The sequence below is a fragment of the Pan paniscus genome, chromosome 6 (genome assembly GCF_029289425.2).
Source record: "Pan paniscus chromosome 6, NHGRI_mPanPan1-v2.0_pri, whole genome shotgun sequence".
NCBI classification, from domain to species: domain Eukaryota; kingdom Metazoa; phylum Chordata; class Mammalia; order Primates; family Hominidae; genus Pan; species Pan paniscus.
In genome coordinates this window covers 49,171,037-49,198,896 of record NC_073255.2, presented here as the reverse complement: position 1 = coordinate 49,198,896, position 27,860 = coordinate 49,171,037, and the positions used below count along the sequence as shown (strand labels likewise).

The window sequence follows — 27,860 nt, the reverse complement described above, 5'->3', positions numbered from 1 at the left end:
TGCCCTCACCTCAGTCTCCCAAGTTAATGTCATACGTTAAAAATAATAATCCTTTCTTTATATTTTTCCTTAAAAACATTTTGAGAACGTAACTGATGCACATGGTGAAAAAATCAAGCAGAGCAAGAGAATGCGGAGTGAACAGTGAGCACCTCACCGTGCCCCCCCGCCGCACCCCCCCGACGCGCCCCCCCCGCCGCATCCCCCCCACGTCGTGTCCCCCCCACACCGCACCCCCTCCGCCGCGCCTCCCCCCCGCCGCATCTCCCACCGCTGGGTCTCCCCCCACATCTCCTGAGGCAGCCCCTGTCCCTGTTCACGGGTTGACTTTAAAAAGCGAAGACGCAGCTCAGCGGCTGCCCAAGCACAATGACTGCTCATGAGACCTGAGTCGTTAAGAAAATGTTCAATTAGATTTAGTGTAATTATTTATCTTTCCAAGGAATTGAACAGTACTCTTTTACAAAGATTTATCTCCACAAAGGACTGTAGATAAAACGGTGTTCGTATGTAAGACGCTCCTCTTCCACCACGCAGAGCCCTTGGCCTGGACTCCCATGTGGGTTTCTCAGGCTGTCCAGGCCGAAGAAGCTTTCTGGGAGGGGAGGCTGTTCCTATAGGGGGGAGGCTGGGCACTTTGCAGGTGCAAACACAGGAGGGCCCTGCGTGCTCGGGTTTGCACGGGTGGGTGCCCACCTGGTGGTGGGCTTCCTCCAAGCCCCCCTTTCTCCCAGCCCCAGCCTGAGAGCATCCGCTGGCCCTTTTGTCTGGACTCAGACCCTTCATGTGACATTTCTTGACCAGGCCCCTTGCCTCACGTGTGCTGTTCTTAGAAAATGATCTGAAATCAAATTAAATCAACCGTGGTGACTAGTCAGATTCTGCGGGGCCTCCTGGTGGGCACCGGCCCCCTCCCCTCCTGCCTCATAGACTCTGTGGCTCCCGTTGGGTGGCACTGACTCCCTCAGGGCACCCTGAAGCCAGGGCAGGAGCTCCTCTGCAGGCCAGGCTTTGTGGGGTACGTTCATGGCCTCTTCTCGATGGCCTCAGCAGCCTTAACCCGATTCCTTCCTTGTGTCTCTTGGGCTCTGGACTGTGGTTGATGCTGGTCAGCTCCCTCTGTCCTCCATCCCTCCTCCCCTCTCCCTACCCCCAGGCTGTCAGTTCGTGAATGTCCCTTCGCCCCTACCCTGGGCCTCCATGGCCTCTGCGTTGACACCTGGACAGTGGAGGCTCTCAGGACCCTCTCCTCCAGCTTTGCAGTTTAAGGATGTGATGTTTCTCTCTCCCTACAAAACCTTCCATGAGTCCCCATGTCCGACTGCACAAATCCCAATATAACTGCCCTCTGGAGCTGGGCCTTCCAGACAAGGCCAGCTTCATTTGCCTCTGGGGAAGACTCAGCAGGGCCTCATGGACGTGGTACAGAGCCCCCGAGGATGCCTGCTGAGAGGCCTGTGGACATGGACTCTTGGTCCAGCCGACCCACAAGGATACAGGCCTGTAGGTCACACAGGAGCTGAACGGGGCCCCTCCGCCACCCTCCCGAGGGCCTGACTGATCCTTCTCCTCTGCACAGCCCCCCAGGGCGTGCCATCTGCCAGGGCTCTGCCAGCCGTCAGGAAGCCGGCCTCTGTTCTGCTGGTGTTGAGTGGGGCCAGCTGAGAGTGGCTTGTGAGGGGCACCCACTTCCTCACAGTTTCTGACTCACAGCCATCTGCCCGAGGCCGGGCCGGTGGCTGAATGCTTAATGGGGAGTGTTTATGGGGAGATTAATCGGCTCTCTCTCTTTCTCCTTGTCTGTCTCTGTCTCTGTCTCTCGCTCCCCCATTTTCCTCCCCAGGGGGGCTTTCTCTGTGGTCCGACGCTGTGTCAAGCTCTGCACCGGCCATGAGTATGCAGCCAAGATCATCAACACCAAGAAGCTGTCAGCCAGAGGTAGGGCATGGGGAGTGTCCTGCGCAGCTGCTGTCAGGCTGGGGCAGGGGCTTTGGAGGCCATGCCCTGTGGACTGGGCAGCAGGCCCCTCCCAGTCTTGGCCAGCACTTGGCCCACCCTGCCTGTGGCTCCATGCACAGATGCAGTGGGGTTCCTGGAGTGGAGGCTGTGGCAGAGGGAGGCACAGGAGTGTTGGGGACTTGAGGGCGCCTCTGGCCTGGTGGGGCCCAGGCTGGTGGGGGTGCCAAGGGACCCTCAGACCCTTGGATGTACCTTTGTGCTCTGGTTAGGTTGTTCTCAGGGCCCCCTTTCACCTCCCCATCCCGTGTATGGGGGTCTCTGCCCCCAGAGCTGGAGGGGAAGAGGTTCAAGGTGGCCAGGCCGCCATGGTGGTTGGGTGGTGTCATCTGCCCTGAGAGCCGTGGGCCAGATGAGAGCTCAGTGACAAAGTTTCGGGTGACCGGGCAGTGCTGCGGTTGGCCATCTGCCTTCTGACAGCAGATTCCTGGCGTCATGGCCTACTGGGAGGTGACCTGACAGTTTCCTAACTAACAGAGCCCAAGTCTTCTACACAGTGGCAGGGCACTCCGCCTGTCCTGGGAGGGCTTCTCAGACGTGCAGGGTGTGTGCGAGGAAGGGCCTTGAGTGGTGCTGGCCCCAAGTGGCCCTCAGCGTGTGGATATGTCCCATCACGGGCCTCCAGAGCCCTGCTGGCAATGATCAGCTCTGGGCGCTGCAGGCGGTGATGGAGCAGACAGGCTCCTGCCCTCACGGGATCTCCCTGCCCTCACGGGGTCTCCCTGCCCTTGTGGGGTCTCCCTGTCTTTGTGCTGTCCTTGTCCTGTGGGGCAGGTCGAGGACAAACAAAACCCAAAGTCAGCACACAGCAAATCTGATGGTGATGGGCAGAGGCCTCCCGGGGCAGCTGCTGTGGTTGGAGCACAGATCTGAGGAGGCGGTGGGGAGGGACTATGGCAGGGGTCCTGCTGGACCCCCAAGGTGGGGTGTGCCAGAGCGCCAGGTGGGGCTGTGGAGGTGGGTGCAGGAAGGGTGGGCTGCCTCACTGAGGTGGCAGCCCCATGTCACTGCCCCGTACGGTGGGGTTCCACGGAGGAGGGGCTGGCCGGATGATGCCCTGGTAGAGGGAGCCAAGCGAAACCCCTGTCTGCCTCTCTGAGCCCCTCCCCTCCCAGGGCACCGCCAGCAGCCTTGATTAGCATCCAGGCACAAATCTGAGCTAATTGGGAGCTGGAGAGGCCCTGACCCATCTGGCCAGGCTGCCAGATGCTGAGGGCCTAATGTGGGCAGAGACGGGCCTCCTCTGGGTTGGTGGGAGAGCTGCCTACTGTCTGTGGCCTGCAGTTTACAGTGATCCAGCCACCTGTGGGGGCGGGCCTGTGCCATTTGTGGAGCGATGTGTCGGCGTTGTTTGAGCGACTGCTGTGTATTAGGCCATCAGTGTTTCCCCTTCTTGGGAGCATTCCCTGACACCAGGCTGTGGGGAGGTCCTTTAGGCTGCAGTGGGACCTGCTCCTGTCCCAGCCCTTGTCTGCCTCCTCGTCACTGAGCCACGAAGGGGCTTGGCGGTGCCCAGGGCTGGGTCAGTCCCCATGTGTGTGTCCCAGCCCATGAGGGGCCATGGGAGGGTGACACTGCAGAGGGTTCAACAGGGACACTGAGGAGTGGGCTGGGGCAGGTCCAGAGGCATGCGCTCCCAACCATTCTCCACACATTGCAGGGGCCTGGGTGTCCCTTCTGCCCTGTGACTCTGCACAGCTGGAAGTGGGCCGCCTGCTGGTCAGCTCTTTTGGCCCCCTGGGGCCCAGCCCGTGGTGGGGTGGGTGGGCCAAGCTGTGTTCCAGGACCTAGGGCAGTCAGCTTGTTTTTTCTTCATCAAGACAGAGAACTGGTCATAAGTGGGCGGTGCTCAGTTGTGCCTGTGGCCAGTTCCTGTGGGTCTCTGGGGGGCATCCCTGAGGCCTGGACACTCCCTGCCTGTCACAGGGTGCCATGGAGAGGAGGTCTATGTGTGCGTGAGCGTACCTGTGCATGTTCACACACGTGTCTACGCGCACATGCATGTGTAGGTGCATGTGTGGAGCATGATCGAGCCTCTGGAATGGGACTGTCTGGCCCTCCGGCAGTTAGGCTGGGACCAGCCCAGGCTGAGCTGGGAGAATGAGAGGTCCTTCTGGTTTCTGCTTGGGAAGATGCTTCAGATAACCAAGGGGCCTGGAGTGAGGCAGGTGGGGGTCCTGGAGGTGGCCCCTGGCCGGGAGAGCAGTGGGCAGAGCTGAAGGCCACTTGCTCCAAGGGTCAGCTTCGATGAGCTCTGGGGTGTTTGGACAAGCAGGTGGGAGGAGGAGGGAGTGGCCTCTGTAACCAGGATTTCAGTCCAGACTCAGGAGGGATGTCCAGTAAGGCTCCAGAGACTGAGCCGTGTGGTTGAGAGCCTGAGTGTGTCATTATGGGTGTGACCAAGGGTGATTGGGGTGCTGGGGGGCAGATGTCGCCGGGAGCAGAGGGCAGGAAGCTGCTGATGCCGAGAGGCCTGGCCAGGGTCCTGGGGTGTCTGCTGAGTGCACAGACCCTGAGTGGGCTGCCATACCGGGACCACAGGATCCGAGCTGCCTCTGCTGTCCTGCAAACCTGTGCCGCTGGGAGTCGTGGGTCAGCGTGGTCATCTGCGGTGGCCAGATTTTCTCCGTGACCACCCAGGGACTGCTGCTGGCTTGAGCCCAGGCACGGGGATGATCAAGTGTGGGCCACAGCCTGCTGTCCTCCTGGCCCCAGGGAGCAGCTCATATGTCCCGTGGCTGCCCCATCATGGATGAAGACCCACAAGTGTCCGGTGGCCCTGCTGGACCCTGAGTCCTGGCACTGCCCAGTGCAGCCTTTCTCTAGCAGGCTTGAAACTGAGACCTGAAGAGATGCCAGGCCCAGCTCAGGTCCCACGGCCACCCTGCGATGACAGCAGTCATGTTAAAGCCAGTGCCTCCCGCGTGGTTGCTGTGTGCACTGCTTGGTGAGCCCAGGAGGCTTCTGTGTTCCCTGACGTTCTGTGGCTGGCACTGGTGGAGGCACTAGAGTGAAATGTTCTGGGGTGGGGGGAGTATCACCCAGCACAAAGGTGGGGTCCCTAAGCCAGGAAGAGCAGGAACCTCAAACACTTCATGTTGGAGCCTTCCAGGCACCCCCTTCCCCTCATCCCTCTCCTGGTTTTATGCTCATCCCTGCCTCGTTTCTCTGTTGTTTTGCCACATGGGCGTTTCACCTGCTTGAGTCTGAGCCTGAAAGTGGAGTTGCGCTGCCGCTGTGACCTGTCTTGTGCTCGGGTGATGTTCTGGGGTGTGTCCGTGGGATGGATCCCTTCCCACTGCTGTGTGATGTTCTGTTGAACGAAGGCTGCTACTTTTCTGGCTGTAGCTAATTCCTGATGACGTTGGCAGAGCCACTGAGACCCCACACTCAGGAGAAGCTCCGTGACATGTGTCAGTGAATTGAGTTTGGCAAAAATGCTTTGCTTGCTGGTCAACTTGGTGTTTTAAAAGCCTGTGCAAATTTATTAGCTTAGGAAACCAGAATCCATAGCTGGCTGTCTCCCTCCTGCTTTTCCATCTGTCCGTGAAGGTCAGCAGCCACCCCCACCCACCTCGGGCCCTTCCTTATCAGGGGCCTCCAAAGCCTTGTCCACCTAGGCCCACAGCTCTGACATGCACTTCCCAGGGCCATACGTGTGAGGTAGCACCACCTCATGCCCTGTGGCCTGGTGACATATGTGTGCAGTGTGGCCCCTCTCTCCACAGATTGAGTCCTGTGGGGCCTTCCCTCCCTCCTGGATACCAGGCCCACACCTGTGGGCCCATGCAGGGCAGCACGGTGCTGCCAGCCTCTCCTTTGGGATCACTTTGTCTCTGCCTGCTTCTCCTCGGCCAGGGACCATGGGGCATGTCAGACCCAGGGCTTCCTGGCCCCTCTGCACATTCTATCTCATTCCTCAATTGTGCGAGACCTCGGGAGGAGGAGAGAGGAACCCCTTTAGACACACCCTAGACATAGACTCTCACTCATGTAACAGGTTTACACGGAGGACACAGAGATGAGCAGATACACCCTGAAACCAGCAGCTACGATGCTGTGTGCTGGGTGGGGCCTGGGAGAGGCAGTCCTGAGGCAGTCCCAAAAGTGGAGTTGCGCTGCCACTGTGACCTGTCTTGTGCTCGTTCACTCCAAAAGTTGTGTTGCATGGGCGTTGAAGGATGAGTAGGAGTTTGTTAGGGTCAAGCAGAAAACTACCCGAGTATGTTTTTGTGGAATTACATAGCTCCTCTAAATTAACCTCACAACCCCTATTTATATTCTCAAAGTGCTCTATGAGTCAGAAGGATTTAGGGTAGTGGGAATCTGAGTGAGAGGATGGCTGCGCCCTGGAGACCCTGCTGACCACACAAGCTGCAGAGCTGAGCTGCTTTGTGTTGCCCTGTGGCTCATCACAGGCCTTGCTCCCAGGTGCTTGTGCCTCTCAAGCTGTATGCCTAGCCTGTTTACTCATTCGATGCAAGCTGGGTAGGGTGGTGGGAGGAAGGGGTAGCCAGCCAGGGGGCTGCCTGGCATTCTCAGCAGCCAGCTCCCTGCTGTGACCTTCCTGCAGGATGCCTCTCTGGGCAGGGGCAGGGATACCCAGCCGTGTGTGGCTCCAGAGGGCAGGCCGACCCCTTTCTGCTTTGCCTTGAGTTGTACACAGGCCCTCCACCCAGGGCTGCACAGCCTCACCCTGCCATTTTCTTGGGCATTTTTTTCCTATTTAACTTTTTATGGTGGAAAATTTCAAACACTCCCAAATACAGAGAAAATGATAGAACGAACCCAGCTTCAACAGTTATCAATTCTTAGCCAGTCTTGTTCCATCTGGGCCCCAGACCCTGGGATGTTTACCATTCAGTGCATAAATATCTCAGCATGCACCCCTAGCAGAAAAGGGTTCCAAAAACAGCCACAGGAGCTTTATCATTCTGAAAAACGGACAGTAATTCCTTGATACCATCTCATATGCAGCCTGTGTTTGTGTCTCTAATGATTCAGAGGTTTCCTCAGAATTGAACCTTTGGGTCACACGGCCCCTGCACAATTGGGTTGTCTGCCCTTGGTGCTTGAGTCCTGCTCCTGGGTAGCATCCCTGAGGTGTGCAGGTCACACCCCGGGGGCCCCGCTGTAGCCACACAGCATAGATCACAGTGGAGCCTCAGAACTCTTGATGAGGGAGCTGGCCCTACCACCCCGGCTTTGAGGGAAACTCATCCCCTTGGAGTTGAAATCTGGGTCTCCAGAAAATGACCCAGACAGAGCTGGCCTTGCCCAGATGCTGTGGGTGTTGCTTTGGTGTCCCCTCTCCTGCCCCCAGCCTGCCTCTTGGGGTGGGCGGTGACAGCGCTGGACGGTCTACTGAGACCGTGGAGGAAGGATGCTTGGCACTTCCTCCTGGCCCTCTTCTGCAGGCAGAATCCTGCGCTCACCACCCATCTCAGTCTGGGTGCTCTGTCCTGTGGCCTCTGCTGCCCTGGGCTGCCTCCCCCATGCGGGGACCTGAGGTTCCCCAACCCTCCCAGGCCCTTTGGGCTTTCCTAGCTGAGGAGGAATGGGGGAGGTGAGGGATGGGGTCTTGGATGGAGCCCCAGAGCTTCACTGTGGGACACGCACCTCCAGGTGAATGTCCTGCTTCAACCCTGACTGCCCAGCTGTCTGACCGTGGCCAGGTTACTCAGTCATCTTAGACCTCAGTTTCCCCAGCTGTAAAGTATCTACCTCACAGGGACGTTGCAAAGCTCTGAGACCATCCCTCTCCACATTGCTGCCTCCCTTCCTGGCCAGACCCTCTGCGTCCTGCTGTGGAGGACCCCTCGTGAATACCCAGTAGCTTTCTGGTGTCGTCTGGCCCACCCAGCCTGCAGGCCCCAGGGCCCCCTCCTCCATGAAACTGTCCTGGATCGTCCCGCGGGCAGCCTGCCACCCTGCCTGGAACTCCCCAGGCCGCATGGCAGGCGCCCCTGGCTGTTTCTCAGCTGACCATGTGCTCCTTGAGGGCAGATGCAGCTGGTTCATCTGATGGCCTCCTGGCTCCCAGCCCAGAGCCTGTGAAAACGTGGGAGAGCATAACACCCTTCCTAGCCAGGGGCTGGGCCCAGGCTCTGCCTGGGTGTCTGGCTCTCTCCTTCCCATCCTGGTGGGGCAGGGGCTTCCCCAGAATGGCCTTCCCCACTGCTATTCAGGGAGGTAGAGGATGGAGAGGGGACCCAGAGAGCAATGGCCTTCCCCCCTGCTATTCAGGGAGGTGGGGGATGGAGAGGGGACCCAGAGAGCAATGGCCTTCCCCCCTGCTATTCAGGGAGGTGGGGGATGGGGAGGGGACCCAGAGAGCAAGGGTTGGGTGGGGAGAAGGATGCTGGGCCCTTGGGCCTTGTCGGGGAGGCTCCAGCAGCCTCCCCGGCTGCATTTCACCCCTGATTTGGGTCTAGCGCCAGTGGAGGGGCCTCGCTTACTCCTTGAGAGTCACTAGGAGTGCTGTGTCCCCACACTCACTCATGTCCAGGCCCAAGCAGGGCGGCCTTGGTCCTTCAAGGCTCCTGGTGATGAGAAGCGGCTGGTAGCATGCAGCTCCAGGAAGGAGGATGCCACTCCAGAAACACTCAGGCCCCCACTTACCGAAATACTCGGCCACGCGGACACTGCAGAACTGCACCAGCTGGTGCCAAAGCTGTAACAGTTCGATTTTTTAATATTTAATACTTAATTAAATGGAGGATTGTGAGACATTCAAAGTTGGTGAATGTACTGAATAATGAGAGATTATTAAACTACTGTTAACAAAAGCAGTTAGAGGAAAATTAATTGACTGGGGGTAAAGAGATCATTAGGCACACAAGTCTTAAAACATGTCTTGTTGTTATCTACCCCCTACCCCAACCCCCCGCCCGCTTGCCCAGCCCCTGCTGCTCATTGTGCACAATGAACGGCTGTTCTTTTGGGGACAGTTTTGTTGTGCCTTGTTGGACGCCCTGTGTAGAGGGAAGCGTGCTTAGGAAGCAGTGCAGCGGGGTGACCCTGGTTAGCGGCCCATGCTGTGGAGAGCCTGGTGCAGGGCCCGTGCCCTGGAATGGCCCTTCAGCTCAGGGTGGAGCTCCTGGCATCATCGACGCTGTCTCATGTCCTCCCACCCTCTGAGCTGAGCGTGGGCTCCCCTTTCACATGGGGGGAAAGCTGAGTCCTGAAGAAGCTGAGAGGTGGACAGGGTCCCCTAGCTGGTGGTTAGCAGAGCCGGGATGTGGAGGACTCTAGATTTCACCCAGCTGAGGCAGGCCGAGGGTTGGGCCAGCGTGGGGCTCCCAGGTGGGGCTGACCTCACCAGTGGGGCTCACCTCCCAGGCCCGAGGCTCACCCCACAGAGAGATCAGTATCACCACTGTCCTCTTCCTGCCTGCAGGCCCATGCGCAGCTCACCCCAGCTCCCTTTCTGGGGCACCTGGTCTCCCCAGGGACCCTTCTGTCTTGGGGGGACACTCCCTGCCCAAAGGCATGATGGACAGGGACCATCTTGAGGTCTCTGATCATTGGGGCTGGGGCTGAGCCCGCACCCCAGGGAAGCCTGCACGCCCCCCCTTTCCCCAGCCAGAAGCCTGCCTGCCTGGGACCCCTTTGTGCAGTGGGTGGCGGCGGGGGCTGCCTCCGGGGCTTTCCTACTGCAGCCGGTACTGCAGTTTTCTTGTGGCTCCCGCGCAATCCACAGCCAGAAAACGACCCCTGTTCAGGGGGATAATGAGTGCCTGGTCGGCAGAATCCGCGGAACTGGGTTAATAGAGGACGAGGCGCCGCATTGCAGGGACAGCTGAGCATGCGCCTGTGGCAGCAGCACCCCTCCCAGCCCAGGGACCCTCCCCTCCCAGCCTGGAGACCCGCCCCTTTCCCTCCTCCCCGGCTCAGGGGCCCTGCCCTCCTCTCTTCTCCCCTCCCCCTGCCCCTCTTTCCCCTCTGGCTTCTCTCCCCACCTCCTCCCTGCTGGGAGACCTCCTCTGCTTCCCTACCCTAACCTCCCTGGGTGGCTTCCAGCCTGAGGGAACAGCTTTAGAGCTTGGACCCCCACTGAACTCTTGGCCCACTCTGCCTTTAAGTTTGCTCTCTAGGGATTTGGAGGGTGGCCAGGAGTTGGGGGAATCCCTGGGAAACGCCCCCTCCCCTGCCCCAGGGTCAGCCTTCAACAGGATGGGGATGGTCCCTGAATTGGGATTATGGGGAAGGGACCCTGCATCCAGGTACAGAAGGAGTTAGGGGAGCTGGGAGGCAGGCCTTCTGGGGGCTCAGTGGGGGCACCGCATGCCTGCCCCTCCCAGGGGGAGGGCCACCTAGGAGCAATGAAGGAACGAGGCTAGGCTGCTGGATTTAGCAATTAAGTATGATTTACAATCAAAAGACGTAAAATAAGCACTGTATGTCCCAAATTGCATGGGACACACTTACTTAAACTAAAAATTATTTGTTGTGTATCTGAAATTGAGACAAACTTATACCGAAAACAAATTTTGTCCTTTGTCTGAAATTCAAATTTAACTGGGCACCCTGTGTTTTATCTGGCAATGCTCAGCCAGACTGTTAAGAGACAGGACTTTGTCATTAGTTTGGAAACTGAATTGGTTTAATCGAAGGCTTCTAGAAAGCGGCCCTGAAGAGGACCAGGAGAACAGGGAGCCGGGCTGCGCGGAGGGTGCTGGCCCTTGCTGGCCCCATCTGTCAGGTGGAGAAAGGGTGGGCAGCATCATGACCTCCTGCTCTCTGGTTCTGGGTGTGGCTCTGTGTAGACACCGAGTCCCAAAACCTGCCGGTCAGGGTCCAATGCCAGGTTCCTGAGCCTCCATGACCCCTGGGGAAGGCAAATGCATCCTGAACTGGATGCAGGAGCAGGGCTCACCCTGTTGGCATTTGGAGGGGGTGAGGGAGGAACCCCTGAGCCAGGGAAGGGAGGGAGGGGAAGGGAGGAGTTGTCACGGAGGACCCCTTTGCGTCCTTCCGAATTTCCAGCCACTCATCTTGCAGAGTCAGGGGCTTGTCAGTGGCAGAAAAGGCTCCTGGCAGAGGGGAGACCTGGGAGCTGGATTCTGGCCCCTAAAGACCATCCCCTCCCTGCCTCACTCCTCTTCTCTGTAAAATAGATGGAGGGTTGCCCTCCATGCTGCCTGGCTTTTCTAGCACTGACAGTTCCCACATCTGGCGGGATCCTTACTTCCAGGCTCTGCCGGTTCCAGGAGGTGAGTGAGGATTGGGGAGATGGCTGAACCCACAGCCTGTGGGCCCAAGGTTTGAAGACCTGGTTCTGCCAGTGTGGGCACAGCCCCCTCCCCTGGTCCTTCCTGCTCACCGCCCCTTGCTCCCTCCAGGCCACCCGCCAGCGGACTGTAGGCCCAGCAAGGGCAGGCCTCCTGCTTTGCACGTAGTACCTCCTTAATAAACAGAGTTGAACAGGTGGGAGGAGAAGAGTGTTTTGAAGATTCCACTTAAGGACTGAGCTGGGTGGGGAGTGGTAGTGACCACCGATGGAAGGAGAAGGGGATTCGGAGTGCCCAGGTGCCCGGGACGACTTGGGCAGGAGTGGGGAAGCCCGCAAGGTGAGGGTTTGAGGCCTGGGTGGGAACCGAGCTTGGGAATGGCAGAGCTTTGGTCTCTGTTGTGCTGGTCTGGCTGCTGATGGGAAAGTCTGGAGAGCTGGAGATCCAGGGCAAAGCTCGAGGGGGAACAGCTGCAGGGAGCCCTGGAAGGTCCTGGGGGCCCTGGGTGTGTGTCTCCCCTGTGGGCAGCCACTGTCCTCTGTCCCCAGGGCCAGAAGCTGCAGTCCTGTGACAGGTCTGCACAGCGGCTCTGAGGTCACGATGTTTCCATTGTCTGCATGTCACCTGGGGGAGCGCCGACTCCAGCTCGGTGTGGAGTGATTAGCCTACAGAAGGTCATGGAGGGTTTATTGAGGTTAGTGGGGGTTAGAAGAGCCCCATGGGTGAATGTGAGGGCCTCAGCCTCTCCTGCTGGGGAGGGCGGATGTGTGCAGATGCTCTCATCCGGAGGTGGTAGGGGGCATTCTGGAAAGGGCCTGATAGCAGTGTGCGGGACTGCTGGCCACTTGCTTCTGTTGCACAGTCCTCTCTGTTCTTTCTCCTCAATACCTTAAAAAATGTGGCAGTGCTTGCCCCAGACTGTGCTCGCTGGCCTCGGGCTGTGCTCCCTGGCCTTGGGCTGTGCTCCCTGGCCTTGGGCCTCGGGCTGGGTTGGGTCCCCAGGCATCTGCTCAGGGATGAGTGGGAACCTCTGGGCAGCTGTCCACTCTCTGAAAAGGACAAAAAGGACATGGACAGAGTTGGGGGCAGAGGATGAGGCTGGACATAAGGCCACAGTGGTCAAGAGTGCAGCCCTGGAGTCTGGGCCTTATTTTTGAGAGTAGGACCCTGACAGGGTGGGTCCTGCACCCCCAGGGGCTGGCCTGAGCCAGTGTCCCGGCTGTCTCCGGAGGAAGCCAAGCTGGTGTCTATGGAGAGATGGGCTTTGGTGGGACGTGTATGTGTCGGGGGTGGGGGGACCCCAGGTGGAGGACCCATCGCACCAGGGCTGGGAGGGGTGGCCTAGCAAGCCCCTCCTGTCACCGTGCCTGCCCTGTGGGGGGCCACCGTTGTTTTCCTAGACTGGAGAGTCTAGGCACCTTGGTTTAAATCTCCTCCTACTCACCCCATTTGTGAGCACGGGAGTCCTGTCCTGGGGTTACGGGGATGACTGAACACATGACACCCAGCACTGGATGGATGAGTGGACGGCATTTTATTGTCACATATACTCAGAGCCCAGAGAGGAGGATACTGCGCTCAGGACACAGTGAACAGGCAGGGGCTGGGGAGGCAGGCTTTGGAGTAACAACGAGGTGAGGTGGCCCCTGGTTCCCACCAGAGGCAGTTTCGGCTGGTTTGAATAATTCCATGGGTTGGCAGAGAGCTGCATCTCACTACTCAGGCATAAGCAGGAGCTGTGCCCGGTCCTTGTGGGGAGGAGGCTTGCCTGGGTGGGTACTTAGCCACAGCAGCAGAGTCCGGTGGGGGACATGAAGCTAGGCTGTTCAGGGCCTTCCTGGTTTCACTGGGTGTCAAGGTAGCACGTAATGTTGGCTTTAACTTTAGGCCTTAAACCATAGCCCTGCACAAAATGCCACAGCATGGCAGTGACAGGGAAGGAATTCCAAGCCACACCTCCGTTTCAAAGCTGAGCTGCACCCCGCAAGCTGGAGGATGGTTCTGATCCTGAAAAGGGCACTGGGAATGGGGCCCCAGCTGAAAGGCCAAGTGGACCCCATGGAGGGAAGATGCTGTGGACCCCCCAGTGTGTAGCCTGGAAGTGGCCCTACTGCAGCCACTGGCCTGGCCTGGGCTCCCAGAATGGCTATGTTCATCCCCATATGGCTGGCAAATAGCGACGAGGCCCTCGGCTCCAGCTCCGTCATGCATGTTCATGCAGAGGGGCAGGGTGCTGCCGACGTGGTTGCCAGGGTCCCTGCGAGCCCTGACCTTGAGGCAGCAGGCAGCTGCAGGATGTGTCCACAGGTGCTTCTTGCAGGTGGTGGAGCTGCTGGCGGGTTAATTGCTGGTTGTTGTGTTGCCTTTTAAAAACAAAACATGCACAGAAAGCCACAGCGAGAGCCGCCCTCTTGCATCTTCATCACATGGCTCAGCCTCCCGGGGCTGCACAGGCCTGACCGGACCACTTGGGACCCCAAGAGGTGCTGGGTGCCCAGGAGGAGAGGGGTGTCTGCCTCCACCGCCTACCCCCTTCGACACCACCTCACCTTTTCTGGTAGACTTGTGCTGCCCTCAGAGAATCCTGACCTGGCCCCCAGACCTTGGGCCGGGGTTATTCCTGCCTCAGACCTACCACTGGGCTCCCCAAGTCCTCGCTGCCCACCCCCCCCCAATTCCCCGCCCCAGATCTCCAGAGGGAGAGCAGGCTTGTCCAGCCCACTATGGCAGCATCTGAAGGGCTCCGAGAAGTCCCACCGGAAAGAAAATGAAGAGGGGGCTGCTCCCGAGGCTCCCAGTGGGGCCTCCTGTGACGGGGTCCAGCTCCACTTCTACCCAGTCTCCTTGCTCCCGTGCCCCCATCTGAAAGCTGGGGTGACGCAGCAACAGCTCTGTTTCATGGGTGCCATGAGCAGCTCACAGGCCTGCCCAGAGCCAGTCCTCAGCACACAGAAGTCACTACCCTGAAGGGACTCATAGGGTCATTCTCAAGGAGCAGTTTTCCTTTTAGGAGGAATGGCCGGGATCTGCCCATGGCCTCCTTTCAGCCCCTAAACCGGCCTGCACCCTGAGACTGGATGGGCAGTCCCTGCCGCATGGCCCAAGCTGACTTTGGGGTCAGGACTGGTTCTACTTCACATTTACCAGCCAGGGAGGAGAGTCAGAGGAGAGGGGCTGCTGGAAGCCACTCCTTCGTCCCCACCCAGCTGCCCAATCTGGTCTCAAATAAATCCAAGGTCAGTGCTACCAAGGGACTTGGCTGGCAGCCCAGGTTGGCAAATGCTGGCCCCGAGATGTGAGCTGGCCTCTGCCTGCCCCACCCCACAGCAAATGCCCGCTTTTCTGTCACCAGACTCTGTAGGAGCCGGCCAGGACATGGCCAAACAGAATTAAAGGCCAGACCCCACTGGCCTGGTGTCAAGGCCCAGGATGTCCTATCAGGTTCTGGCCGAGCTGCTCAGTGCCACACAGGGTTGCGCTTGGCTCCCAAGTACTCTGTCACTAGTGTGCGAGCACAGTCAAGTTTAGCCTTGAAGTGAATTGGGACGCTTGAGTTAAGTGTGTTGGTACCAGGCAGGGTGCAGAATGTGCCTGGCTGGTGTTTGATGTGGATGTTGGCGAGCTGTTTAAGAGTCTAGAGGGCCAGATGGTGGCTCATGCCTGTAATCCCAGCACTTTGGGAGGCTGAGGTGGGCGGATCAACTGAGGTCAGAAGTTCAAGACCAGCCTGGCCGACATGGTGAAACCCTGTCTCTACTAAAAATACAAAAATTAGCCAGGTGTGATGGCGCATACCTGTAATCCCAGCTACTGGAGAGGCTGACATGGGAGAATCACTTGAACCCGGGAGGTTGAGGTTGCAGTGAACCAAGATCATGCCCCTGTACTCTAGCCTGGGTGACAGAGAGAGACTCCATCAAAAAAAAAAGAAAAGAAAAGAAAAGAAAAAGTCTAGAAAGCTCTCTCATGCCTCTGATGGTGCAGGTCGCTGAGACAGGTGTGCAGGTCACCTGGGGCTGATGGGTCTTGCCAACGTACTGACAGTGCAGGGAGGGGCTGCTGACCCCACCAAGGTCCAGAGTATTGAACAGATGTGTGCCCAGCTCTGTGGGGATGGGGGGTGGCTTTGGGGGCCCCTCTGTGCTGTGGCCCTCGAAGTGTCCTCTGGACAGGAACAGCGCTACTTGACAGGGCATCTCCTGAATCCATTTCATGGGAGGAAACTGAGGCCCCCAAGTGGGATTTGGATGCAGCCAGTTTCCTGGCCCAGGCCTTGGTGGCGTGCCACATCCCATAGCAGGCCCCTGCGTAGGGCCTGAGTTCTGGAGCATGGCGCTGACATCACAGCACCTTCAGCCAGACAGCCTCAGGCTTGGGTCAGAACCCTGAGTCTGATGTCCTTGCCACCCTAGTCCAGTGCACAGGTGGACCACCTGTCTTGATGTTGGTCTGTGGATTAGCCTGGAGGAGCAGAGCCCCAGGTAGCCCCAGCCCTGAGGAACCAGACGCTGGCACAGTACACAGCTTCTGGCCCATCCCTCCCCAGCCACTGCTTCCAGGCCAGGGCAGCTGGAGCAGAGCCCTTCTGCCATGTGCACCATCCCAGTGCCCTCCCCAGCTGGGCTGTGTGGTGGACAAGCAGAAGGGATTGTCCTTGAGGATCTCCTCCCAGGCATGAGGAAATGGGTGGAGAGCGCTGGTGCTAGTGGGGGGCCCCCAGTGATGGGCCCATGGGGGGTCTGGCAACCTCCCTCGGGGTGAGGCAGAGCTGCCTGGAATGGGGGGGGTACGTTCTTGAGCACCCACCCTGTGCCAGGCCCGTGTGGATTTCCACACACGATTCCATTTTCAGTCCAGCACAGTCCTGGGGCCAGATACCGTTATTACAGCCATCTTCCAGATGAGGCCCAGGGAAGTGCCATCCCTTGTCCCAGGCCACGCGGTGGGCAGGACTCATGGCACCTAGGGAGCCCCACCCCTCAGCCCTCAGACCCTGGTGGCAGTGGTCCCAGGTGGCCCCAGCTGCATCCCCCAGCCAGCACAGAGCTTACCCGGTGGGCCTCCTCCCGGTCTCTGGGTCTGACAACTCCAGAGGCCCTTGGGCGAGAGGGAGGCATCCCCTCCTGACACGGGTGGGCCTTGTGCCTCCCCCTCCTGCCCCTCCGCCGCCCCCACCCAGTGCCCTGCAGTGTCCTCCTGGAGGTGCCAGCTCTGCTGTTTCTCCTGGTGGCTGGCGGGGGGCCCGGTGCCCACCCACGCCCTCCTGTTCCCCTTCTCCCTGGTTCCTCTCACTCACCACCCCCCACCCCCTGCTGTGAGTCACCCACTGCCAGGGAGGAGGAGGGGCTGGGAGGGTGGAGGATGGCATAGGGGGCCTGGGTGGGCAGAGAAGCCTCTGCCAGCTCCATCCCGGACCCCTTCTTGGCTCTGGAGAAAGAAAGAGGAAATTATGGGAGCGGACATCAATGATTTACCAAACCATGTAACCTTAACTTGTCCTGTAAGACCCTCCTTCCCCCACGGGGGGCACTGGTCGCACCATGGCCTCTGGGTGCTGTCCACTTGGGACACGAGGGGTCCCCGGAGCCATGCACAAGTGCGCCTTTGGGATGTTGAAGGCTACCCTGCCCCCACCAGGCCCCCAGCCTTGCCCTTTCAGCCCTGGCAGCTTTGAGCTCCTCTCTGTGCCTCAGTTTCCTCATCTTTGCCCTGTGCCTCACCCTGCAGATGCAGCAGGGTTGGTGTGAATATCCTTCCCATCAGCTCCATCTCTTCCATCGCCCTCAGCTGGCTTCTCTTTGTTCTTAGCTCAGGGGACCCAACAGCTCCCATGCTGATGAGGGTGGCGTGGCAGGAGGGGAGGAGCTCCCTCCACACCAGGAGAGGTTTGCAGTCTCTCCCCCACCACTCCTGGTCTTTCCGGGCATTTTTGGAATGAAATAGGTTAATGCCTGTAATGTGCCCAGAACAGACAGTGCCTGGCATGTGGCAGGTGCTCCAGGATGGGTCACGTGGCTGTGCCCATGTCCCGGTCCTGTCTCTTCCCGCACTTGGCTGTGGGCACCTTGAGGTGGCCCCTGCCCTGTCACCTTCATGGTGGTGGGTGCCAGCTGCCAACCCACCAGCACAGTAACAGCTTGGAGGAGCCCCCACTCCCCTACCCGATCCCTCAGAGCTCCATGCCAAGGCTTCGGGGGTCCTGTGGATCTGGGAATGGCTGCTGGTGGAGGACCTGTGGTCCCTGCTCCTGAGAGGCTGGACATCTAGGCAAGCATAACCTGACCTTGTCTTTCCCCATGAGCATGAGTGGTTTGCTTTGTTTGGGCCTCTGCAGGCAGGTAACCCAGACCAGCTGGGCTCTCAGTGTTTTGGAGAAGGCTGTGGGGTGAGGGAGGAGGGGAACCTTGTCACCTGGGCCCTTGAGCCCCTCCTGGTACTGGCGTGGCGTTGTCTCCCCTTCCTCTGTGATGTCGGCCTTGCTGCCCCCACAGCCAGCATCTGCAGGCTGTAAATATCAGATTCGGCATTGAGCAGAGGCTGCAGCCACCAGGCAGGCACCACCCACCAGCTCAGAGAGCAGCAGGGAATGCAGACCAAGTGGCATATCACAGAGAGCCCCTGCGCTTCAGCGAGAGGCCTTGGCTTTGGGTCCCAGCCCAGCAGCCTGCCCTGCGCAGTCCAGGGCGTCTTCGGCGTCCTGGGATGTGTGCGGGAGCGGGTGAGAAGCCTGCTGTAAGATGAGCTCAGCGCGGCTGTGCAGGGCTCGGCTGGGGGTGCTTCTCTTCCCTGTCTTTCAGTGGCCCCCAGCCTGCCTGTGCCCCAGCACTTGGCCCTACCTGTTGTGCGGACCTCGGGGGACACCCAGGTGCAGGTTTGGCAGGATGAATGGCCGGCAGGCCAGGGCTCTGTGCAGAGATTGTAGCCAAATCACCTAGAAAAGCTCCCAGGGCTCGGCATTCCCCGAGGGCTGGAATCTGAGGATGTCGCACTATCATTAGAATTAAGCAGGCAGGCGGATAATTGCAGGCTCCGGTTTAGCCTGATCTTTTTGAGGACAATTGTTTATGGGGTTTTTTGTTGTTGTTGTTTTGGGGGTTTTTTGATAAATGCTTTTATGGGGGTATAAATGAATGCTGTATTTGATCTGTGGGATGTTTCTCTGGTAGAAGAAATAAATAGCAATGCTTTTGCCAGCGTCTCTCTTAGCCACCCCCTTGGGGAGCAGGTGTGTAAATGTGTACACACGTGTGCGCATGTGTAGAATGGCATCCACACTGAATGGGCCAGTCACCTTCTGGCTTAAATACAGGCCCACACACATACGCCCTTGCCTCCGTTTAGGGTGCAGATTCGCAAGATGCCGAAGCATTTAGGAGCTGGTTGAACTCATGAGTTCCCTCTCCAAGCTTCACATCAGAGGGGGTGTGAGAACCAAGTCTTTTTCCAGCATGAGTAGGCAAACTCCTACTCATCCTCTAAAACCCCACTGAAGCATCACCTCTTGAGTCTCCACAGGCAGAATCAGGGCCTGAGAGCACTCTGCTCATCACTCTGCTGTAACAAGGGGCACAGGCACTGCTGTCATTGGCTTTTTGTGCCCCAGGGACTGTCTGCCCTGGAACCCCAAGACCTTGGCCAGGGGTCTTGGGGTGGGAGAAGAAGAGGGAGGGCAAGAGGGCAGAGGGGTCTCCTCTTGATGGGGTGAGGTCCCCTGGAGGTCGGGAGGGGCTCAGCCTGCGTCCTCACTCCCCAGCCCCTGCCTTCTGTCCCACGGTCTATTTCAGAGGTTGTTCTTAGACTCCTTTAGGAAAACTCAGCATCACAGGGAACTGCAGTTCCCGGAGCCAGTGCGCACGTAGAGGTGCCGTGAGCCTGAGCCTGACATTGGCCGACGGGGAGAGGGGATTCAGCACCTTCTGAGGAGTTGACCAGGCACCGGCTGTTGGATGGGGTGGGTTCTTGGGGTTTCTTTGTCATTGGATTCACAACCTGCAGAGGTGTGGCACCTCTTCTGTGACTTCTGTGACACTGCCTGGCCCTGACAAGGACATCACCGTAGTGGGCATAGCCAGGGCTGGCCACTCAGGAGGCCTCTTGGGACCTCCTTCAGGAAGGGGTGCCCCGTGGGGGTCCTGGGGGCATTGATGGGGCCCTGGGCAGGTAGGGAGCCGCTGCTGGCAGACTTCCGGCTGTGTTCTCGCCACAGGCCTGCTGGCCTCGGGACCTGCTCAGTGGCCACTGCTCTGGTCTCCTGAGTTCAGCAGGTTCCCTGGGGACCAGAGCCCCCCAGAATGAGGCTGGCAGGGAGGGATGAGCAAGATATGGTTGCTCCACTGTCTGGGGCAGGGAATAAGACCGAGCTGGAGGTTCCCCCAGATTCCGCTGTACTGTTTAGGGCCAGGGCACATTTCTTATGCACTGGATTGGGTTCAATTTAACTTACTTAACCTTGTCCATGACAAGGGGTTTACGGTGTTAATGTGGAAGCCAAGAATAATGTCCCTGGTTTTGTGGAAAGAAAATCATAGTATGTCCACAGAGTTAGGAAGCTGGATTCTGGCCTGCCCTGAGATGGGGCTGTCTGAGCCAGGTGGAGAGAGAACGCCTCTTCCTTGTGCCCCCTCCTTCTTGTGGCTTCTCAGTCCTATCCAGAGTCACATTATATCTGCTTAGATTTATTTTTTGCCCGAATTTTTAAAATTTAAGAGCAAATGCTACCATAGCAGATTTTATGAAACATCCTTGTCATATTGAATCAGTAGCTTGGTCACTGGAGACAGGATCAAAATCTTTTTTAAAAACAATGCTTTGCTAAATTATGGAAGTAACGCATGATCACTGTCAAAACTGGGGGAGGGGAAGTTAACGAATAAAACAACATTAGCCATAATCCTGCCACCGAGAGTGAAGCACTCTATACGACGTGTGTGTTTGTGTGTTACCAGCTTAGATCGTGTGTCATGGTTTATGGTTTCCAAGCGGCTCTCTGAGCTCTAACTTACTGCAGCTGCTGGGAGGAGGTGGTCGAGGTGCTGTTGTGGGCGTTACAGAAGGAGGACCAGTCAGCAACCTGTATGGCCACCACGAGTGGACACCTGGTGCCAGGACTGGACAGCCAGGTGCCCTTTCTTTACCCCACACAAATAATTATCTCCCTAAACACATGCTCAGGAATAGGTATCATTTTTGGGCTGGGGCTCAGCTCTTGGCGATGTTTCAGTAATGAAACACAGGCATATAAATTATCTGTGTCCCAGGAGAATGCGTTCATAATTGCATCTTTCTCCTGATTTGGATTTATGATTTTATTGATTTAACTCTAATCAGGCAATTTTTCAAAAGGAAACTACGTGCCCTGGTTCCACCGCATCTCCCTCCTAGGTCCTCCTTTCCCTCAGCCTGGCTCTGGCCCACACGTCCCGTGGCGATGTGTGGTCCTGGGCTTGGATCCTGTCCTGGGGAAAGATTAGCCATCAACTTTATTGGGACAAGTTGGAAAGGTGGAACGTGGATTGTAGCTTAGAGACATGAGTGTCATATCTGCATTCGATTTACTGAATCTGGGACCTGCACTGAGATTATGGAAGGGACACCCTCTCCTTATGAGACGCACCTGCGTGCTGCCTGGTGTTACACACGCGTCAGAAGAAGTGAGTGTGTTATATGGAAGCAGGGGCGGGGCAGGGAGATTGTACAGAAGTGCTGTACACGATTGCTCTGTACTGTTGTTGCAGTTTTTCTCTAAGTCTGAAAAATGTTCACAATCAGTTTAAAAAAGATACTAGGAAAGAAAACAATAACCCCCTGAACTCACCGTCCTGCACCCTGAGAGCCTCCCTCCTCCCACCCCAGAGGGATGGGGGTCGGGGGTGTTGCAAGAGTTGGTGCCCTGCTTTCCACTGGAGCCAGGCCTTGTGCATGGACCCCTCCCCTCCCCAGGTATGTCCAGTGTTGCTGGGTTTTGAGCTCCATGCAGATAGGAAAACGGAGCCCACACCATGTGTATTCTATTGTGACTATGTTTGATTTTTCCATTCTGATGCTGACAGACACTTGGGCTGGTTCCAGTTCCGCCATCACAAATCTCTGAGGCTCCTGGCACCTCAGCTCCCACTTCAGTGGGAGGGGAGAGGGGAGGGAGGGGGAGCAGGGACTGGAGTATTCTGGAAGACCGTGCAGTGCTTGCTGAGTTGGGTGTGCAGGTGGGAGAGGGAGCAGGTATGCCCTGGGCTTCCAGCAAAACAGCGGGATGGGGTCTGACTCCCTCCATGCCACCTGGAGGCTCTGCCAGATCCCTCTGAATCCCTCTCGTGGGATGCCAGGCGGCTGGGCTTGAAGCAGATGGCAGCCAGGTGGCCAGGGCAGGGAGACGAATGCCTGTCCTGGGAGGGGGGAGCCAGGGGATGCCGCTCCCAGAGACCTTCCCATCTGTAGGTGTGGCTTTCTCACTCAAGACATATGGGTGTTTGCAGGCATATCCTGTACCCCCAGGCTGCCACCACCACACCTGCTCCAGGGGAATTAACCCCAGACATGACTCAGCCAGTCCTCCCTTCCTGCAGGTGGACAAGTTTCTGCCAAGCACGGGGATCAGAGGTTTTAATGCTTCCCAAGGATGATTGTGAAGTTGCAGCCTCATTCTTTCCCTGCTACTGGGTGCTACTGGGCATTCCTGGCAAAGGAGGCATCCCTGAGGTCTTGTCTTGTGTATTAATTATGTGCCCCCAGGCCCTGCTCACCTTTCCCATGGTGGGACTCAGCACTGGGCAGGTAGAGGGGGCTCCAGACACTGATGCCCCCTCCCCAGTCACGTCCTGAACTCTGAAATGCACTGGCCTTTCCTCGCAGCTCCCCACGTGTGGCAGTGCCCACCGACTGCCTAGTTTCGACCTTTGTGTAAATAAGAGCACACTGTGGGTCCTCCTTTGCTGCTCGTTCCCTCCACACTATTCGGATGTGGGTGCTACCCGCACGTGGGGGTTGGCGGAGGGCTTTGATGCATTGCAGTATGGGACCCTGTGTGACTGTAGCGCATGGAGTCCTCCCTCTGTCAGTGGAAGTGTGGGGTTTTGGGTTTTGCTATTACAATCTCCATCAGTTTTTAAAAGCCTCCTGCCTCTATTTGAAATGTAAAATTTCTGGCAGATAAGTTGCTCCATCCTTTGGGGGCCAGTGGAGGGGCCACCCAAGGGGCACCAGTCACCTCCACGCCTCCGGTGTCCGGGGATCTGGGCCCCGCACCTTGTGGGGTGGGAGGAGAGTGGCCAGGGCAGGAGGGGCCACCTCCTGCTTCACCACCAGTGTACTCCTATCCCCCAGGCGAGGCCTCTCTGAGGCTTTCCCCTCCTCCTCCTGCCAGCCGGGCTCTGGGGCACGCCCTCACCCCCTCCCGGCCCCATTCTGACAGCCCCTCCCCTGCCTCGGAAGAACAAATTTGGCTTCAGCCAAAAGCTCCAAAGAGTATGGAATTAGGACAAATAAGTGGAGGACTAAATCAGTGCACCGCTGACTTAGAATCATCCAGGGAAACTTTTAGCCCCGAGTTAGTAGCACTCACTACCCGAATGGGCCTCTCCACCCATCCCAAACACAAGCCGGCTGGTCCCTGCCCCAGCCTTGCCACCAGTGGCCCAGGGGTTGCCACGAAGGGTGTTCCCTTGGCGGGGGCACAACTACTCACTGTGGGGTCACAACCACTCCTCTCTTCGTCAGAGGCCCTGGCACACCCTTGTGGGCCTCTCCTGACATGGACGATCCGTGGGCCACTAGTTGCTGGCGCAGGAGGTGACGCCTTGTTTTTCCTGTCCCCCAGATCACCAGAAGCTGGAGAGAGAGGCTCGGATCTGCCGCCTTCTGAAGCATTCCAACATCGGTGAGCAGCCTGGGGTAGGGAGGGGGGATGGGTCCCCACCTTCTCCCGGACAGCAGCCCATTCCGGTTTCTCTATCAGACTTTCAAAGAGATGCAGAAAGACTTCCTTTTCTTCTCTGTTGAAATATCCCACCAGAAGCCCCTGAGAACACCCCCTCTTCTCCCCTGACCTTGAGGACTTTGTCGTATGTGACATGATTCCCGGGGGTGCTCAGAGCCGGGGCAGCCCCAAGGCGGGGCTCTGGGTGCCCAGCTCCACCCGACTGGACAGGTCCCTTCCCCACCCCACTCTGTCCTTTGGGTCTTGTCGGTGGCATTGGTGCAGAGGAAGGTAAAGGACACATTCCTCACAGAGCCCTCTGCTGAGCCAGTGCCCAGCATGTGACCCCCATAACTCTGAGCCGCCATTCTGCTGAGAACACACAGGGGCCCCAACATTCTGTGGCCTCAAGAAAAGCCACAAGATGGCCCAATTACAAGGAAAAGAAAGACTGACCAAAGACCCCAGCACATGCTGTCCTCGGGCTGAGAGCCCCTGACTGTTTTCTTGCGCTGGCCCAGGGCTTCTGGAACTACGGTCTGGGGTCAAGTGACCCTGGCCCAGAGTCAGCTGCTCCACGGGGGTATCTGGAGCCTGGAGCCCAGGCCTTGCCTTTGTCGGGGAGCAGCCAGGAAACGCCCTGGGGATGGCAGCCGCTCTTGGCCTCGGAGGCACCTGGGGAGCTGTCAGGTGGATTTGGGGCCCTTTCCTCCAAAGCTCTGATTCACTTATGCCAGGAGGAGCCCAGGCATGCTTGTTCCAAAGGAACAGCTGGGGACCGGGAGCCTGTTTAGGAGCCTGGGGCATCCACACACTCACCTGGGCCTGGCTCCGAAGGTCACCGAACCCTCATCACCTGGTTTAGGGGGCTGGAACCACCTTGCCTCATCTGATGCTTCACCAATGAGCTGGGCAGAGGGGCAGGTGCCCCATTGGACCCAGCAGGACCCCAGCATGGAAAGCGGCAGCCCCAACTCCAGGGCCCGGGGCCAGGCTGCAGCCCCAGGCGGGCTCTCAGGGTCCTGCTACTGCAGCTTAGCCCCTGGCGAGATTCGCCGCTGCCCACCAACCCACTGCATCCAGACTGGACTCTTCACCCTGGTTCCTCTTAGTAACCCAGGACTTTATTTGTTTGCCACCTCTGTATGCTGCCCACAGTGTTATTTGCTTACTGTTTTTATTTAAATAGATTTTCTGACAATTCACTTTTTTACTTAGCCCTGTCTGTGAATTTGCTGTCTGATGTGCCAGTTAGGTTTTCTTTTAAACCACTAAAATAAGTATATAACTATTTTTAAAAAGTTAAAAATGTTTTTTTTTTTAAAGTGTCCACATGCATACGGCCCAGACTCCCCACACAGACCCCCAGTGCTCCATCTGGCCTGAGCAACCTGCTTCCTGCCGAGGAGGTGGGATTTCCCCCACCAGCTGCCACCCCGGAGCCCATCTGCCTCTGCCCCACCCCACCAGGCCTGCATGGGGAGGTGGGCGCCTGAGGGCAGGGGCAGCCCCCACCATGAGATCAGCCCTGCAGCGCCCCCAGGGAGCAGTGAGGTACCTTCATAGATGACAGGGCCTCCCTTGGAGCTGCCCATGGGGGTTCTGCGGGGGGCATCTCCTCCATGGCCCCTGGGACCACCTCTGCTCTGAGTGTGTGATTTTCATGAAGCATGTTCCAGGTGGGGCAGCTCAGAGGGGCCAGCCTGCTGGGCCCCCAACTGGGCTTATTGGGCAGCCCCCACTGGAAAGGAGTGGGGAGGGGTGAGCTTTTTAACTCCAGAGATTTCACAGGCAAGTCCTAGAAGCAGGATGTTGGTGGGCCTCCCATGTCTTAGGGACGCAGAGGCCAGCCTGGGTAGAATGGGAGCCTAGGAGTGAAGAGAGGGTCCAGGGGACCTAGTGAGAGGGCATCCTTGCTCTTGGGACAGAAGCCAGCCAGAGAGGGGTGAGAGGGAAAGGGGACATTGGTTTCAGATGAGTGCCTTAGCTGGTGGAGTCCCTGCTTGGCAGAGGCCAGCATCGGCTCACAGACAGCCCCGGTGGGTAAGAGTTGCCCTCTGCCCAGGGTGCTGACCCAGGACATGGTCTGGGGAATACCTTGCTCTTTGAGAATGGGGCTTGGTGGGGGCAGAGAGGAGAAGGCTGGGCTGCTGGGCCTGAGGCAGAGAAGTGGAGCAGGTCTTTCTGCACTGGGCTTGCAAAAACCCCAGGACTCTTAAGTGGGCCCCAGACCCGGGTGCTGAGTGTTGGTCACCTGGGATTCTTCACACTCAGGTGATGATGGTCACAGAACTGTGGTTTACCTAGTGCTCACTGTCTCAGAGCACCACAAAGGTTACATAATTGATCTTCACGGCCACCCTGTGAAGAGGTGCTATTTATCCTATTTCATAGAGGGGCAGATTGAGGCTTAGATGGGCTGAGCAACCTGCCCCAGGTCACACAGCCAGTGCAAGTGGCAGGGGCTGGGCTCGCCCTATATTTTCTGATTCTGTGGAGGCTTCTGGGGCCTGGCCTGCCCTTGGTGGAGGGCATTTTGCCTGAGGTTTAGGAGCTAGGAGGGCCATTGGTATGGGGCTGCTGGAGTCCAGCAATCTGCAAGGTGAGGCCTAGGCCCCAGAAGCCACATGGAGTTCCTGGATGTAAGGACGCTATCAGGCTGGGCCCCTGGGAGAACCAGAGCCAGAGGAGGGAGGGCACTGGCAGCCAGTTAGAAACTGGGACAGCGCCGGAGCATGCAAGGAAGGGGCTGCTTGTGCCTGAGGCCCAGGGACCTGCGAACCTAGGAGAAGGTGGCTACGTCTTACTGTCTTACCCATTCAGCGTCTGTGGCCCAGTCTCAAGTGGTAGAGGAGAGCCACACCTCAGAGGTTCATCTCTCCAGGACTTGAGGACTGGAGGGAATAAGGCTGGTGCAGTGCAGGCCCTCAAGCCAGACTGCCCGCTGAGTCCACAGCCCTATTCTGCCTTTTGTGAGCTGTGCGACTATCAGCTGCTTACCTAACCTCCCTGTGCTTCAGCTTCCTCATCTGTAACTTCTCGGGGTGGTTGGGAAGGTTAAATGAAATAACACACACAAAGCGCTTAGAACAGCCCTAGCGTGTTGGCTGTCGTCGTCCTCGTTGTTCTAGCAATCATCAGAATCGGCACGTGGGAGAGTGTCCAAAATGAGTCATTCCTAGAAAATATTTGCTGCTTAGTACAGGGCACATCTCCAGCTCAAGGAAAAGCAGGCCTTGAGGTTGCTTGCTTTGTGCTGAAATCACTCACTGTTCCCTCGCCTCTTCATCCGCTTGTTCATTCATCACATCCTGACCAGCTCCTGCCCTGCGCCAGGCAGAGTTCCAGGGCCAGGCACGCTGCACATAGATTGTCATGGGAAGTTGTGCAAGGAGGAAGGAGGGAATGATGGTGGTCCATCCTGCTGACCATGCCAGCTCTGGAATTGGGGCTCAGGGCCCAAACCTTTGGATGATGTTGCATCAGGCAGGGACCCTGCCGCCAGCCTGTGCTGGCAGGACACAGCGGAGACACAGAGCCTGAAGGCAGAAGGCAGCCCTGGGAAGACCCAGGGCGAATAATGAGTGGTTTTTGTCCCAGCTTCTCCTCATGTGGAGCTTCACGGCAGCTCCTTTCTGGGGTTTGGAGGTGTGAGCTCCTCCTGTTGATCTCCGTGGTGTTTGGGAGCAGCTGAGGCCCAGGCTGGGACCAAAAGGACCTGGTCTCTCTCTGGCAAAAGGAGACAGGTGACCAGACTGGCAGCGGAGGGTGAGGCACTGGCAGCTGAGGGCAGTGGCACTGCCCTGAGGCCCTGTGGGTGCTCGCTGGGTGGCCAGCTGGCCCGCAGGGCCCAAAGCACTCTGTTCAGTCCTGCCCTCTGGCCTGCCCACCCGGGCCCTACCCAGCCCGATCCTCTGGGCAGCCCGAGGGCTTACACCGCTGGTGGTGTGCCTGGACAGGTACGGAGGCAGGCAGGAGGTGTGTCCTGGGCTATTGCCAGCCCCTCATGGCTTCTCTGTCCCCACAGTGCGTCTCCACGACAGCATCTCCGAGGAGGGCTTCCACTACCTGGTCTTCGATCTGTAAGTTCCAGAGCTGGGGACTCTCACTGCACTCACTCCCAGCCTTGGCTCAGGGTGGGATCTGCAGCCTCCCCAGCCCCAGGGAATAGTCTCTACCCGTGGGCTGGCCACTCCCTTGAGTGTGCTTCTGCTGCTGGTCCCCTTGCTCCAAGCTGTGCCCGGCCTAGCTTCCCTCGCCTCTCCTCATTTGCTTTGCACTAGGGTTACTGAGGCCCACAGAGGCAGGGCTGACATCCTGGACTCCCCCTCTCCTCCACACAGAACAGGGCACACTGGAGGCAGTGGGTGGGTGGACCCCAGAGGAATAGTCAGTCAGCAGCTGCATTCACCTTCCTTTCCTTGGTGCCCTCATCCCAGCTGGACTGGGGCACCACTGGCTGGCGTGAGTGCACATGTGTGTGTTTATGAGTGTGGCTGTGAAATGTGAGCATGTGCACCTGTATGTATGTGTGTGGGTGTTTGCACGTGGGGGCGCGTGAGCACATGAAATCAGGGTCCATATGGATGGGGATGTGCATACATGTGCATGTGTATTGTGTGAATGTATGAGTGAGCGTGTGGAGGTGTGTGCATGTGGGTACACTGGCACAAGTGTATGCATGCATGTTTGCATGTGTG

General features: G+C 57.9%; 1 protein-coding gene across 8 annotated transcripts in view; it reads left to right on the top strand.

Annotated features, from left to right (window-relative positions):
- CAMK2B (calcium/calmodulin dependent protein kinase II beta) overlaps positions 1-27,860 on the top strand; it is a 109,612-nt gene that overhangs the window by 39,232 nt on the left and 42,520 nt on the right. For all 8 annotated transcript variants that reach the window (XM_055115896.2, XM_034964028.3, XM_034964022.3 and 5 more), the window contains exons 2-4: positions 1,844-1,938; positions 23,062-23,121; positions 27,188-27,242. Coding sequence is in view for 7 of the 8 variants with exons in the window: in XM_034964028.3 (XP_034819919.1) it covers positions 1,844-1,938; positions 23,062-23,121; positions 27,188-27,242 (210 nt within the window). In the remaining variant the exon portion in view is untranslated. The remainder of the gene's footprint in view (positions 1-1,843; positions 1,939-23,061; positions 23,122-27,187; positions 27,243-27,860) is intronic.